At 45.3% G+C, this 13,497-nt stretch overlaps 2 protein-coding genes across 7 annotated transcripts in view; both read right to left on the minus strand.

Moving 5' to 3' along the window:
* Positions 1 to 13,497, minus strand: part of LRR (Leucine-rich repeat) — a 222,823-nt gene that overhangs the window by 114,686 nt on the left and 94,640 nt on the right. The window lies entirely within an intron of this gene.
* Positions 8,841 to 11,359, minus strand: LOC139054102 (uncharacterized). The gene has a single exon (XM_070530639.1). It carries the CDS (start codon positions 11,270 to 11,272, stop codon positions 8,969 to 8,971), a length of 2,304 nt encoding a protein of 767 aa, XP_070386740.1. The 5' UTR covers positions 11,273 to 11,359; the 3' UTR covers positions 8,841 to 8,968.

Below are 13,497 nucleotides of genomic sequence, written 5' to 3' on the forward strand. Positions count from 1 at the left end.
CTTCGTTTCGAGTACATGGCCAGAGCGGTTGCTGTCTATGTTGCCGTGTGAAGCTGCTGAAGCAATCGACAGACTCGGTGCGCAAGATGTATATGATCTTGTGAAGGTTGAGGCTAGCCGCCTTTTGAAGAAGTACCACCTTTCAGATGAAACTTTTCGGCAAAGGTTTCGAAGCACAGTCAAGGATAGAGAGAAATATCTGGAGTTTGCATATGGCTTAAAGGCAAAATTAGTCGAGTGGTTGAAAAGCGCGGAAGCATACGAGGGCAGAGATGTGATTACTGAATGCATGTGTCTACAGCAGTTTTACAAAAGCATCCCACAATCTGTTAAGCTGTGGATGCAAGACAGAGAAAATGTAGACAATGTGGAAAGGGTGGCTGAGTTATCCGAAGACTACACAATGAATAGAAAGCTGAGTGCAGCGGAAGGAAGTTCTGACGGTCGAAATGGACCGCAAAAACAATTTTCATTAAAAAGAAATTGTAGACGAAACAACTGGTGCATGTAGACACAGAGAAAAGGACGTCAGAAAAGAGCAAGAAGTGAAATGGCGAAACCGTACAAAGAGAGCAGAAAAAGGAATTCGAATCTTTTAGACCGATCCGCTGCTGTAAGCACCACAAACACGGACATATCTCTGTCAACTGCGGGAAGCCTAAGGTAGCTTTTTCCTACATGGATGAAGGAGACGAGAATGGGGAACTTTTACGCCCTTATCTTCAGGACCTATGTGTTAATGGAAAACCATGCTACGAAACAGTGCTGCCACCATGGACATTGTCCATCCGTCTTACGTGACGGTAGATGATTTCACTGTAGAAGTAGCATGTATTAAACAGGTTGTGGAAGAACACAGCATATGTCTGCTGATGGCGAAAGTCAAAATCAGTGTGCCGTTCGGGGAGCTTGTGACCGAGGCTGCAGTTTCCAAATTCTTGTCGCTGCAGTATCCTTACATTTTTTGGAATCGGTCAGATCAGTTACTGTGCGAAAAGGAGCTAAAACTAGGAGAGAGCGCAGCACAGGCGTTGATGCGATCCCAAGCTCGTCAAATCGCGTCGCTTCATCTAAAAAGGCAAAAGCCACTCCAGCAGAAGTAGCAAAACAGGTAGCCACGGCAACAAAAACCGAGCTAGGCTCGAGGGATGAAAAAAGCAGTTGAGGAAATCCTGCCAGCTTACCAGCTCAATGAGAGCGTATCACAAGGCATTGGTCTAAGTTCACACTTGCAGGGGGCACCAGCTGACGCACTCGCAAGCGAGACAGGGTCGTTGCTGTCCTCGGCCTCAAAGAACTTTGATCAGCTCTTACATATGGACCGAGAGTCACTAGCAGCCGAGCAAAAGAATGACGTCAGCCTAGCTAAATTACATATAACAGCTAAAGAAGGCATTGCTAGGCACGGTGTAACGACTGAAGAGAAAGGAGGCTTGTTATATCGGCACTACAGAGACCGAAAGGACAGGATTCTGGATCAGTCAGTCGTACCTACTAAGCACAGGCAGGACTTTTTGGGTCTTTGTCATGGAAATGGGTGGTCTAACCACCTAGGCATAAACAAATCGAAAGAAAGATTGCTTATGGAATACTACTGGTTTGGCTGTTTCAAGGACGTCGAAAACTTTGTGAGATCCTGCAATGCCTGCCAACACTCGGGTAACCCGGGAGGAACATGAAAAGCACCACTAAAGCTAAGCATGTATCCCTCTGAAGGGATAAGCTAAGCTAAGATAAGCTAAGCATCCCTCTGAAAGAACTCAGCTCTACCTAAGTAGTAGATGCACTTTTGACAGTATTCACCCGAGTCAGGTTTCCAGCCGAAATTCAGGTGGATCAAGGGTCAGTATTCATCAGCTCAATGACTTCTACGTTCTTACAAAAGTGTGGGGTAATGTTAATACACAGTTCACAGTTCCATCTATCACTCTCAGTCAAATAGTGAAGAGAGATAGCATTCAGTGCTTAAGCGAGTTCTAGGGGTGCTCTCTTACAAGCACAAAGAGGACTTGTCTTCCGGTTACATTTTTTTGCTTTGGGAATGGTTCCTCATGAAGCTACAGGGCTCTCGCCAGCAGAAGTAGTGTGTGGGAGGACACCATTCCCCACTGAGAATGTTGAGAGATATGTGAGAGGAAAGAGGAGAGATTCAAACAGTGGTAGAGTACATGCTAAATCTGCTGGAATGGCTAAGTGCAACACAAGAACTAGCGGAAAAGAACATAGCCATGGCACAAAAGAATGCCAAGCTCTATTAGGATAGGAATGCGAGGCTTCAAATGTTCAAGGCTGGGGACCAGGTAGGGATCCTCAGACCTTCAAGAAAGAACAAGCTTGAAGTTTACTGGGACGGACCCATTAAAGTGTTGCACAAACTTTTAGATACTAACTATGCTTTAAAAGTGCCTGGTCACAGGAAGGAGGTGAAAATACGCCACTGCAATTTGATCAAGCCGTATGTGGAGCGGCTTGGAGTCGGTAACTTTATCATCAAAGAGCTGGATGGCATTATTACCAAGTTTAATTAGTGTAAGGCAACCTACAACTCTGAAATCAGCCTGGAAGAAGTTGTAGAACACTCGGTAAGCATGGACGGTCAAACTCTAGCAGCAAAACTAGCTAAAGGGGCTGCTAGAGGAATATCTCGATAGATTCAGCAATTGGCCAGTAGAACCAAGATAATAACACATGAAATAGCTAACATCAACCAAACTTGTGAGATCAAAGTCTTACAAGGTGTCTCCATGACAGAGAGAAATCATGGAGGCAGAGATACAGCGCATGCTTAAGTTAGGAGTTATTCATCCCATTGAGAGTGACTACACATCTCTGCTCATACTTGTGGAAGCCCCTAATAAAGACCCTCGTCCATGTGTTGACTACAGGAAGTTAAATGCCATCACCAGGGATCAGTTGTACACGAGACCCAACATTGAGGAACAAACAGAAAGAGTCAGTACTGCTAAATACATTTCGACCCTAGATCTCATACGGGGATGCTGGCAAGTTCCTGTTTCCAGGCGCTATGCCACATTTATCTCGCCTGTAGGAACTTTTCACCCACTTGTTCTTAGCTTTGGGCTGAAGAACATGCCGCTTAACTTCTCCAATTAATAAAGGGAAAATCAGACATCCACCCTATTGTAGCCATTGCTACAATGGAAACAAACCCATACGGGTTCCATGAAAGAAATTTTTCCCTTTTTTCCTGATTTTCCCTTTATTAATCACTTCTCTCCACCTTGCGGGTTTCCACATAACTATTATGTCGAACTCTTGCCTTTGCTTTGAGTTGTTGACAAATTCGACTTCGCCCTGCCATCTGCTAGCCGCCTGGTTAGCTCAGATGGTAGAGCGGCTGCCCCGGAAAGGCGGTGGCCCCAGGTTTGAGTACCAGACCAGAACGAACTTTTCTTCAACTATGAGGCTTTTCTTTCAAGGAACCCATATGAATTTCCATTGTAGTAACTGCTACGATTGGGTGGATGTCTGATTTTCCCTTTATTAATTACTTCTCTCCACCTTGCGGGTTTCCGCAGAACTATTATGTCGAGCTTCTCTAAGTTGAGGGATAGTGTCCTAAAAGACTTGCAGGAGTTCGCATTGATATATCTTGATATGTCGAATTTTTTTCCGACAGCTGGAAACAGCGTGTATCGCACCTCGAAGTGGCGATACATGCTGTTTGATGATGAAGGACTTATTTGGCCATGTTGTTGGCCAGGGCACGAGATGGTCGGCCGAGCTGAAAACAGCTACAATTGAAGATTTTTTCACATTTGCACACAGAAACAGACATTCATTCATTTTTGGGACTTGTTGGGTACTATTAACGGTGCATTCCGAATTACTTGCAAATAGCAAGTCCTTTAACGAACGCACTCCGAAAAGGAGCACCGAGTAACGTGCACTGGGATAAGGACAAAGAGAACACTTTCCAAGGTTTGAAAACACTATTAGTTTCTTGTCCTGTGCTTTGCGCACCAATCTATACAAAGGAATTCATAGTTCATTGTGAGGCAAGCAACAGGGGAATGGGCGTGGTACTTAGGTCAGCGATGATAATGAGGAACATCCTGTTCTCTATGCCAGCCGTAAGCTAACTGTAAGTGAGGAAGCCTATAGCACTTCAGTGAAGGAATGCGCCTGTTTGGTTTGGGCAGCCCAGAAGTTGTAGTGTTACTTGTACAGAACAAGATTCATCTTCGAGACTGACCACTGCCCTCTGACATGGCTTAATCAAATGTCACAAAAAAATTGCTGCTTGCTCCAATTTAGCCTCACCTTCCAGCAGTACAACTTCACCGTTAGATATAAGAAAAGAAAGTTGCATAGCAATGCTGATAGCTTGAGCTGGCTAATTTGAAACTCACTCTGCGTTAAGGGATCTCGACTAATTTTACAGAGAAGTTGTTTGCTTCTAGTTGGTCGACATTTTTCATGTCCGTCAGCAAGAAAAAACTGAACCGAAAAAAGTGTGTATCTACTTTGGAATCAGGCATACAACACACAGCTCAAGCATTCATTTCAATAAAAAAAAAAGCACATAACAGGTGTTAAAACCGCATGATGGGTGATAAGGCCCCTGCAAAAAATGTGAGGCACATTCCTTCTTTCCACGTGTGTTTCCCAGTGTAGGAGTCGAGGAGGATTTTGCGATGAAAAACTTGGGAGGTTTATTTTACATTATTTACAGTGAGCATCAATTAACAGTCTTAGAGTCATTACGGGCCAGCAGCAACTCGGACGCTGCGGCCCGTGGCAAGAAGTTCGAGAGAGATGAATCAGGGAATGCTCTAGGAATGCTCTGGATTGCTCTCGGTCTGCGCCTTTTAAGCCCTTCGATGTTGATAAGACACGTCACGTTCGGCCAATGGGAGAGCCCGCTCAGGTGACGACATTTTCGGCCAATGGTAGGCGCCCGTGCGATGGAGTCACACCCGGCGAAGAGAGTCGCTGCTCGGGTGTTTGTCCGGGGGCTTTCTTCTCCCTGCGGTCTTGCCTTGCTGACTTGCAATGCGCCGTCACCAGGGAGGGTAGGGGGCGACACCGCCAGGTTGTCATGGCGCATTACAGCCGCCTTTCTTCGGGACCCACTTTACCCACAACAGTGCCAGGACGGAAGAGTCCCTTCCCTTCACTTTCGGGAAGAGCCAAGCAGTGAATAGCGCCACCGGCTGCACACGAAGTGGGGTCCGCCAACTTGTTTGCACGTGTCTTGCCTCAGGAATGTGGTATCCGTGTTTCTGCGCTCCTTAATTAGCTGTGGTGCGATTCGATGGGGTCTGGGGAAGTCGAAGTAGGCTCAGAAAAAGGTCCCGTATCTAACACTGGTAACAATCACGATTGTATAAACTGCTCTGGTGGGAAAGGGGCAACAGTAGCATACGAATCAATGAGTGATGTCGTCAAACTTCACATATAAAAGGGAGACCTGCCTAGCAATTCATTCAATTCATTGCAAGACCGCTATGGGAAGGCCACGCAAAGTTAAGACTCCCGAAGAGCAGCCTGAATACAATGAGCGTTGAATAGTGCAAAATCGTCATGCTCAACAATGGTGTTGTGCTAAGGCTAAACAGAACAATAAAACATTTCATATCCCCATTGACGGCATTTGAGTGGTTTTCTAACAGCTTCGCAGGCCATCCACTTTCACAGGGTCGAGATGGCGAGTCCTTTTTTTGTTTTTCTTTTTTTCTATTCAGGACGTTTCCCTTTCGTTCAGCAGGACTCTATGATTGCTAACTTTGTCAGCACGAAATTTCTTCAAAATTTGCATCGTGAAATGCAGTATTATTTCTGAACTCATGTTTTCTTTGAAGCCTGGCGGGTCTAAAGTGAGATCCCAGATACTTAATCGCTGTGCACAGCCGTGCTGTGGGGTTCACTTTGCTGATGCCCGTTATTGTGAAATGTATTGGGGTGTATGTCAACATTTCGCAGCTGGCTGCTGCCACCCAAGTCATGCCCCCTCCCACCAGCCATTCTCTTAATGCCCAGCGACTATCAGCACTGGCCAATCGAGATTTCCTGGGCCATGGAAGAGCTGTTACAATCAGCCAGCAGGGGTGGTGACCTTCTCGTCTCTCCTGCACCACTACGACAAATTGTTTCGCGAAGTTAACAACGCATCCTCTCGGACTGACCTGAGGTGACAACAAGGCGAGGCATATTCGGTGGATCGAGAGTTGATTGTTGGTTCACTGTTGCCGTCACCGACTATGGGGGAAAGAAACTCCTGGAAAAGGGGATTTTACGCGTTTCCTCATGGACTACAGTAACCACCACGGTCGATTGACAGACGCTCCAGCTAATTGCTGGGTCATCCCAGGAACCAAGACGCGCCAGTTTGAACCAAACGTGACAATCCCTGTCTATGAAGCTTCCCTCCTTTCTTTGTGTTCAGTTTTCCACTCCTCATGTAGATATTGTAAATAAGCCCAGTTTTCCTCGTTCTTGATAAGAGCACTTTGCTCCCTTCAGTGGACACGGCAACCCTGTCGTGATGATGACACCTAATGTGCCACTCTTCGTGCAGATTGCCACTGAATGCCTTATTCTCGCTTCGGCCTCAGGAACAACGATTTCAACAAGCAATGGATGCTGGTGGCATGGCATTGAATTGGGAGCTCCGGTGCCGCTTTGTTTCGACAACGCTTTCGGTACCTTTCCTATGCCCCCAACAATCTCGGCTGCTACCCATGTGCATGATGCCTACGGAGGACCACGCAAAGCTACGATGACGTCATTCACCAATAAGTGGATCGCCTCGTTGTTGGGTTTAAAAGAGCTACCAGCACCTGCTTTCTTCAGTGGACACGGCAACCCTGTCGTGATGATGACACCTAATGTGCCGCTCTTCGTGCACGTTGGTGGTAAAAAAACAGGCTTTTCTAGCAATTCCTTAAGTCTTACTGTGTTGCCGTGTCCACAAATAGTGCTGGATTATTTGAATGATGCGTTTTCAATGGCAAGCCTGTTACTTATGCTTTCCGGGGTGTAGAAGAAAACCCTGGGCCTCCGCAGGAGGATATGGTTAAAGAAATGCTTCAGAACCAAGAAGAAATTTTGTCAAAAATTTCCAAAATTCAACAAAAGCAGGTATCATCGGAATTAAACATAACGCAAATTCAAAGTAAAATTGTTGATATCGAAAAGAAGTTGCAGAACATGGACCAAATTGAGAACAGGCTGGCCAAAGTGGAAAGCTGTGTTAAGACTCTAGATGCGCACGTGGCTGCCTTAAGAAGACAAACTGAGGACTTGGATAACTGCTCTAGGCGAAATAATCTCATCATAATAGGAGTAGAGGAGGAGGAAGAATCTGAAACAGAGGAGATTTTGTTGAAAAAGGTGAATGAGGAAATCCTTGGAGGTATACTAAAACAGAAACTAAACTCGATCGAACGAATATATTGGTTAAGAAGGAAAATCCCTGGTCAAAGTCGTCCGATTATTCTTAAACTTACGGACTTCAGGGATAAAATTCTAATTTTGAGCAACTGCACCAAACTCAAAGGTACACAATTTAGCATTAATGAAGACTTCTCCAGGCGAGTCATTGAAATCCGCAAGAAACTTTGGAAATCATCAGAAGAAGAAAGAAGGAAGGGTGCCAAGGTTAAATGTGCTGTTCTGGAACATGACCCAGACATCCTGGTTATTACAGAAACATGGTTACACACGGACATATGGAATGCGGAAATAGCACCTTCCGGGTACATAGTAATAAGAAAAGATCGAGGGAGAAGGGGTGGTGGTGTTGCCATTATGATTAAAAGCAACATTTCATTCACAATTCTGCCAGTTGAGAGTGATATTGAAGCAGTCTAGATTAAAACCAACTTCGGCAGTCGTACAGTTTTCATAGGTGATGTTTCCTTTTGTTGTTTTTATTCTCCACTCCTGTAATAGCCCCAAGAGGGCTGACAGTATAAATGAATGAATGAATGAATGAATGAATGAAAAACAACCTCCTTAACGTGGATGAGTCTGACGACGGCATGGGCCAGCTACCCCTTTTGACATGCCCGACACCAACTCTTATAATGGCCGCATGCTCCACAGCACAACGCCATAGCCACTAAGCCACTGTAGTGAGCACAAGTGGGTTCGGATTGACACATACTACTATGATGATGTCTCAAGCTTTGAATGTGTGTGAGAGAGCTTGTGCTCTTGCATGAGGATTTGATGCTTGCAGCACTGGAGCTTGTAACTCATGCACTGTACAGGCTGTTTTACATAATTTGTTCCAATCCTTATAGAAAGTGTTAGGTTATAGGCACAGGAGACCAACATTGTTATTATTCACAACTGCCTTCTTGCCCAAGTCACAGTAAACACTGAAATGTGCTACCTAATTAAGTTTTTCATTACAGGGCACAAGTACGACATAAGTAGTTGTAATAATCATGCACAAGCATCAGATGCAATTGTCTGCAGCAAGTTATATCTTGAATGTAAGTGATGGTGCCAAGCACTAGCCAGGGTTCGTACAGACTCAAAAGGGGAAAATTCAAGGATATTCAAGGAATTTCAAGGCTCAGTGGGAGTATTTTCAAGGACTCGACACAATGCTACATGCAGCAGTTTTCAATATCAGGTACAAATTTTACTGAACAAAGTCGAAAAAAAAAGCATTTAAAGGAACAGCTTATATTGCACTAAACCAAGATAATGTTACTGAACAAATTCGAAAAAAATCATTTCAAGGAACAGCTTGTACTGCACTAAACCAACATAATATTACTGAAGAAAGTCGAAAAAAGAACATTTCAAGGAACAGCTTGTATTGCACTAAACCAACATAATATTACTGAACAAAGTCGAAGAAAAACATTTCAAGGAACAGATTGTATTGCACTAAACCAACATAATATATGTTCCGTCTTGAAAAACACACTCCAGTGCACTGCACCAATGTCGAACAGCAATCCAATCTGCAAAAGTGCTAATGGCAACTTCAGGGGAGCTCCTGCCGCTTTTCCTGAATCTTCTGGTTGAGGCTACACAGTTCCTCAGTCTTGCTTCGTGCAGCCTTCCTCAGACTATTTGATCTGACCACATACTTCAGATCATTTGCTGCTTCTGCCTTTTCGGCATAGGTATCCGCTGAAGCATGGAGGTCAGCTATTGTTGCCTCGAGTTTCTTTTTCCTTTTTTTCATTGCGTCAATCTCTTTGTCAATGCAGCGCCTCTTTGATTCCCTTACATCATCACATTGCTTCTTTTTTTCTGCTTCCAGATATGTAGCATACTGCTGCCGGGCAGCGGATACAGCAGTCCTCAGCTCTTTTGTAATAGGGACATTAAGGACGCCCCCTGCCTTGTCCACAGCATCGCACACAATACGTTGTGAAATGTACGACAGGTCCTTCAGGTTTTCTACAGCAACCTGGCGGTTCACGCTAAACCCTCGCTCCACAGTGGCCTGTCCGTGGCTGAGCACGAGCAAAAGTTTGACAACCTTCCACAGTTCCCCACATGATGAATTAAACTGCATCAGCTCAGTCAAGAACTCGTCCAACCTGTTTACGTTCTTCTCAAACATTCGCAGGTTATGCATCTCTTCCTGCAGGAACTCGGTGTACTCCCCTAGTACAGTGCCTCTTTGGTGCTCAGACATTCTGCCCGCTGTAATGAGGGCATCCAACACTCTTCTGAAGCTGGCCAGGCACTCATCTGGTTTAGTACACATTTGTCGTGGGTCCAGAGAGGACAAACTCCTCACGATTGGGAATCTCAGTGGACTTCTCTCAAGCACCTTCTTTGTCACACTGACCAAGAAGCGTTTGCATTCCATGCGGAACTGGAACACGTCCTTTTGGCTTGCTTTAGTTTTCCTGACAGTCTGTTCAGCGGCATGGCCTACATCCACCTTTTCAAGTGGAGTGTGGTTCTCCGTGCTTTCAATGTCCACCATCAGCAGACCGGTGGCTCCTTTTGCTGAAGACAAGACCGAGCACTTCAGAAACTTCGTCAGTAGCTTCCTGACCACAGTTTCCAAGTCCCTTGCAAGAAAGAACACCATGGGCTGATCCGTTTGGTACTCAGTGAGGAATGGCTTGAGGGTCATGGCCACACCCAGTGCAAATTGAAGCTTTGCTAGCAGTAGGTCATCACTGGCAAACTCACACAAGTTGTGAAATGATCCACACTTTGGGGGGCTTACTTCCTTCTTCCTTGCAGCTGCAATAAACTTCTTAATGTCACACCACAAGAGCAAGGCTCTCTCTATCACAGGCACATTCTCCAACCACCGGTGGGCAACAAAGTTCAGGGGAAAAGTTTCCTGACCGGTAACTGCTGAGAAGTCCTCCCTTCTTGCAGGAGAACCATGAAAAAGCGCGCTCAGACTGGAGAGCAGACAGTCAAGTCCCCACTTACTTGCTGTAACACCCGCCCTGTAGGCGTTGTGCATGGTGTGGAGGCCACAAGTCCCAATGTCCAGACATTGAACTTGGTATGCTTGATGCAGGTGCTCTTGGAAATTGTTGAGTAACTTCAGGTTAACATTGGGACCATCCATTGAAATCTGAAGAATTTTCTCAAGAGGGAAAGGCTCGAGCGCAGTCAGCAGCGTTCCTTGGATGTCTTCGGATGTCGAGTGCCCCATAAACACCGAGGTATAGTACCTCGTTGCCACCTTGTGAGACGAATTCCAAAACCGGATGTGAACATCCAATTGTTTCCGCTGGAGATAGTCGTTCGTGGACTCGTCGAAGAGTACCACGTAGTAATCGCAATCTTTTATATCCCGTTGCAGAGCAGATAAAAAGAAGGGCCTCAGACCATGGCACGTCACATACGCACATTTTTTCTCTCCGCAAGAAAATGCTTTGGCCACGCCACTGTCCGGGAACATACGCTGGAATAGCTGGCCTGTTTCCGACGACGACCGATAGGAGAAATGCGATGTGACAACTTTCAAAGTCCACAGAATCTCTGCGTTCGTCACCAGCTCGTGTGCCTTGCAAGCATCGTCTAGATTTCCCGATTGCGAAGGAGGTGGGACGGCTGACTGTTTCCCCGTACTTGGAACTAAGTACCTTCGCACCGAACTGTTGGCTGCAATCTCCATGACGCCAGCATGCTTAGCACTCTTCATATGGCTCTTTAACGCCGACTCGCCCATGTTGGTGATATCGAAGGTCTTTCCGCAAGGCCTGCATCTTGCACGGTGCTCACTCGTCGTATCTAGTGCAATCCAGTCTTTGTAAGCCTCGTTGTGAAGACACGCGCCTTGAAATTTGCTTTTCCCAGGCATTTGCTTTGCATTAAGATGTTTCAGCCGCAACAAGTCGGGTGCAGAAGCGACGGCAGAATGCAATGCCGTCAACCACCATAACAAAGCGCCAAGATCAGATTGGATTGAATCGGCTCAAGTTGGCTTCAGAGGCGAGTGGCTCCAGTGTGGCTAACCGTCGCGCAATATTGGCTATATTAGCACACACTGATTTTTTACGCCTGAAACGCACATATTGAAACACGGTACTGAAAATACAAATATTTTAACTGCGTTTTTTTATTAATAGTCATTTGCATGTACTACGCTAGGAATTCAAGGATTTTCAAGGAGCAGCAAAAAGTCCAGGATTTTCAAGGGCCTTGAAAACCAAATATTCAAATTCAAGGGTTTTCAAGGTTTTCAAGGACCTGTGCGCACCCTGACTAGCACACTAGGAGTGATACACTCAAGCATGTCATAATGAACAAAACGCACAAGCTCAGCACAAATACCATATTTAATCGAATCTAATGCACACCTTTTTTCCAATAAAACGGGTCCAAAAATTGCATGCCTGTTAGAATTGAGTACGACCCTAAATCCGTGTTACCATATCGCCATCAGCATTCAAAAGATTGCTGCCTCGTACGCAGTTCTAGCCTTGCTGCCGTAGCTTCTTCCATTAGCATACTTCCATGTTGTATGTGTAACCAGGCACTGGTGTAACCTAGTCTACCGCCTGTCTTCCCGTTTGCGTCTATTCCATCAGCATGGAAGCGCCGACTGCGAAGACACGCTGAGTCCACCATGATGCCGCATTTAAAAGGAAAATTATCATGTGCGCGGAAATGGATAGAATTCAGGTGCTCTACATCGAATGGCTTGTCAGTGGCTGCCACGAATTCACGCCCGCCAATAAAATGACCCATGCCTCGCGCAGGATTTTGCTGGATGGGTGAAAGATGCATGGTGCACAATCCCGTCTGCCATGGTCAACAAGGCCTTTAAAATGTGCGGGATTTAGAATGCCATGTACAGTACCGAGGATGAAATGCTTTGGTCTGTTGATAGCAATAAAGAGTTGTCTGATAGCAATGATGAGCGATATCTATTGCCGCACGCGACTCGTACCGGCGCAGGGAAAATCTTAGTGGCAATGTATGCCGCTTCCATTTGTGTTTTTATTCATCGCATCTTTAGTGTATTGGGAACAAATCTGTTTTTTCCAACTTAGAGAAAATAGTATTTCTATATGAAAGCACGAGGTGCGCGGTATTGTACTCTTATTTTTTGGTCACGAAAAACGGGTGAGCGTTACAATTGAGGGTGCGTTAGTATCGAGTAAATATGGTAGGTTGCAAACCATGGCATTTGAAAGTCGGTCAAGTAGCTCACATCAGCGATATCGCCTTTCAGCATTCCAAGACGCAATAAATAAGGCAATTTATTGGTCTCCATGCAGCTAAAAAAGTTCTTGACAGTGATTAAATTCAGGTTTTAAACTTCGAGTGAAACGTTTTTCTCATTTCATCAGCTTTCTTTCGAGCATTTTTAAAAAAAGCTTAAGAGGTCACTTCTTGTAAATGAGTGCATTGCATTTTTCTCACCTTGCTATCAAACTTCTGAAATAAACTAAATTTGCTCAAATTCCTCAAAACAACTGCCAAAATATGCTGCATGGTCTCACATATATGCACTGAACCAGATTTTCTTTCCTCTTTGACACAAGCTATACAACGCACCCCATACAAACTACAGACATTGCCAACACGTCTCAAAAGTTTAATTGGCTAATCAATGTAATGCATTATAGCCTAAGACATGCACATAACCAAGGGGAGTCCAGCACCCCCCCCCCCCTCCCCACCCACGTCACCACTTCTCACACATATTCCTAAAGCACCGCCAAATCAATGTTGAGACTTGACAGCTATTAGGCAGTAAACATTTTGCTGCCTTTCTCATTCCTTTTGGGTGGCGGTAGTTATCGGCGTCTCCTGGGATGTGATGGCCAGTTTTCTCATCGATTCGGTGCCCGTGCAATTAACTCCAGATGCATTCAGTTGCCACCGTCTATTCATTGGTCACGCACATCTTTGTTGGTCTGTATGCACGTGGAACGAGTTGGGGCCAGAAAAAAATGCCAATTGAGTTTAACTTATGATTTCCTCGAGTGATGGCTCGCCACCACACTGACAGATCCTCGGAACCATATACCTGTGATATGGGTTAGATAAGGTGGAAAATACAATAATGCGAGACAG

Source organism: Dermacentor albipictus, chromosome 1, assembly GCF_038994185.2.
Source record: "Dermacentor albipictus isolate Rhodes 1998 colony chromosome 1, USDA_Dalb.pri_finalv2, whole genome shotgun sequence".
Classification (NCBI taxonomy): Eukaryota; Metazoa; Arthropoda; class Arachnida; order Ixodida; family Ixodidae; genus Dermacentor; species Dermacentor albipictus.

What these genes read in the sequence shown, in the direction of transcription:
- LOC139054102 (XM_070530639.1), bottom strand. Translation starts at nt 11,272, where the DNA reads ATGCCTGGGAAAAGCAAATTTCAAGGCGCGTGTCTTCACAACGAGGCT.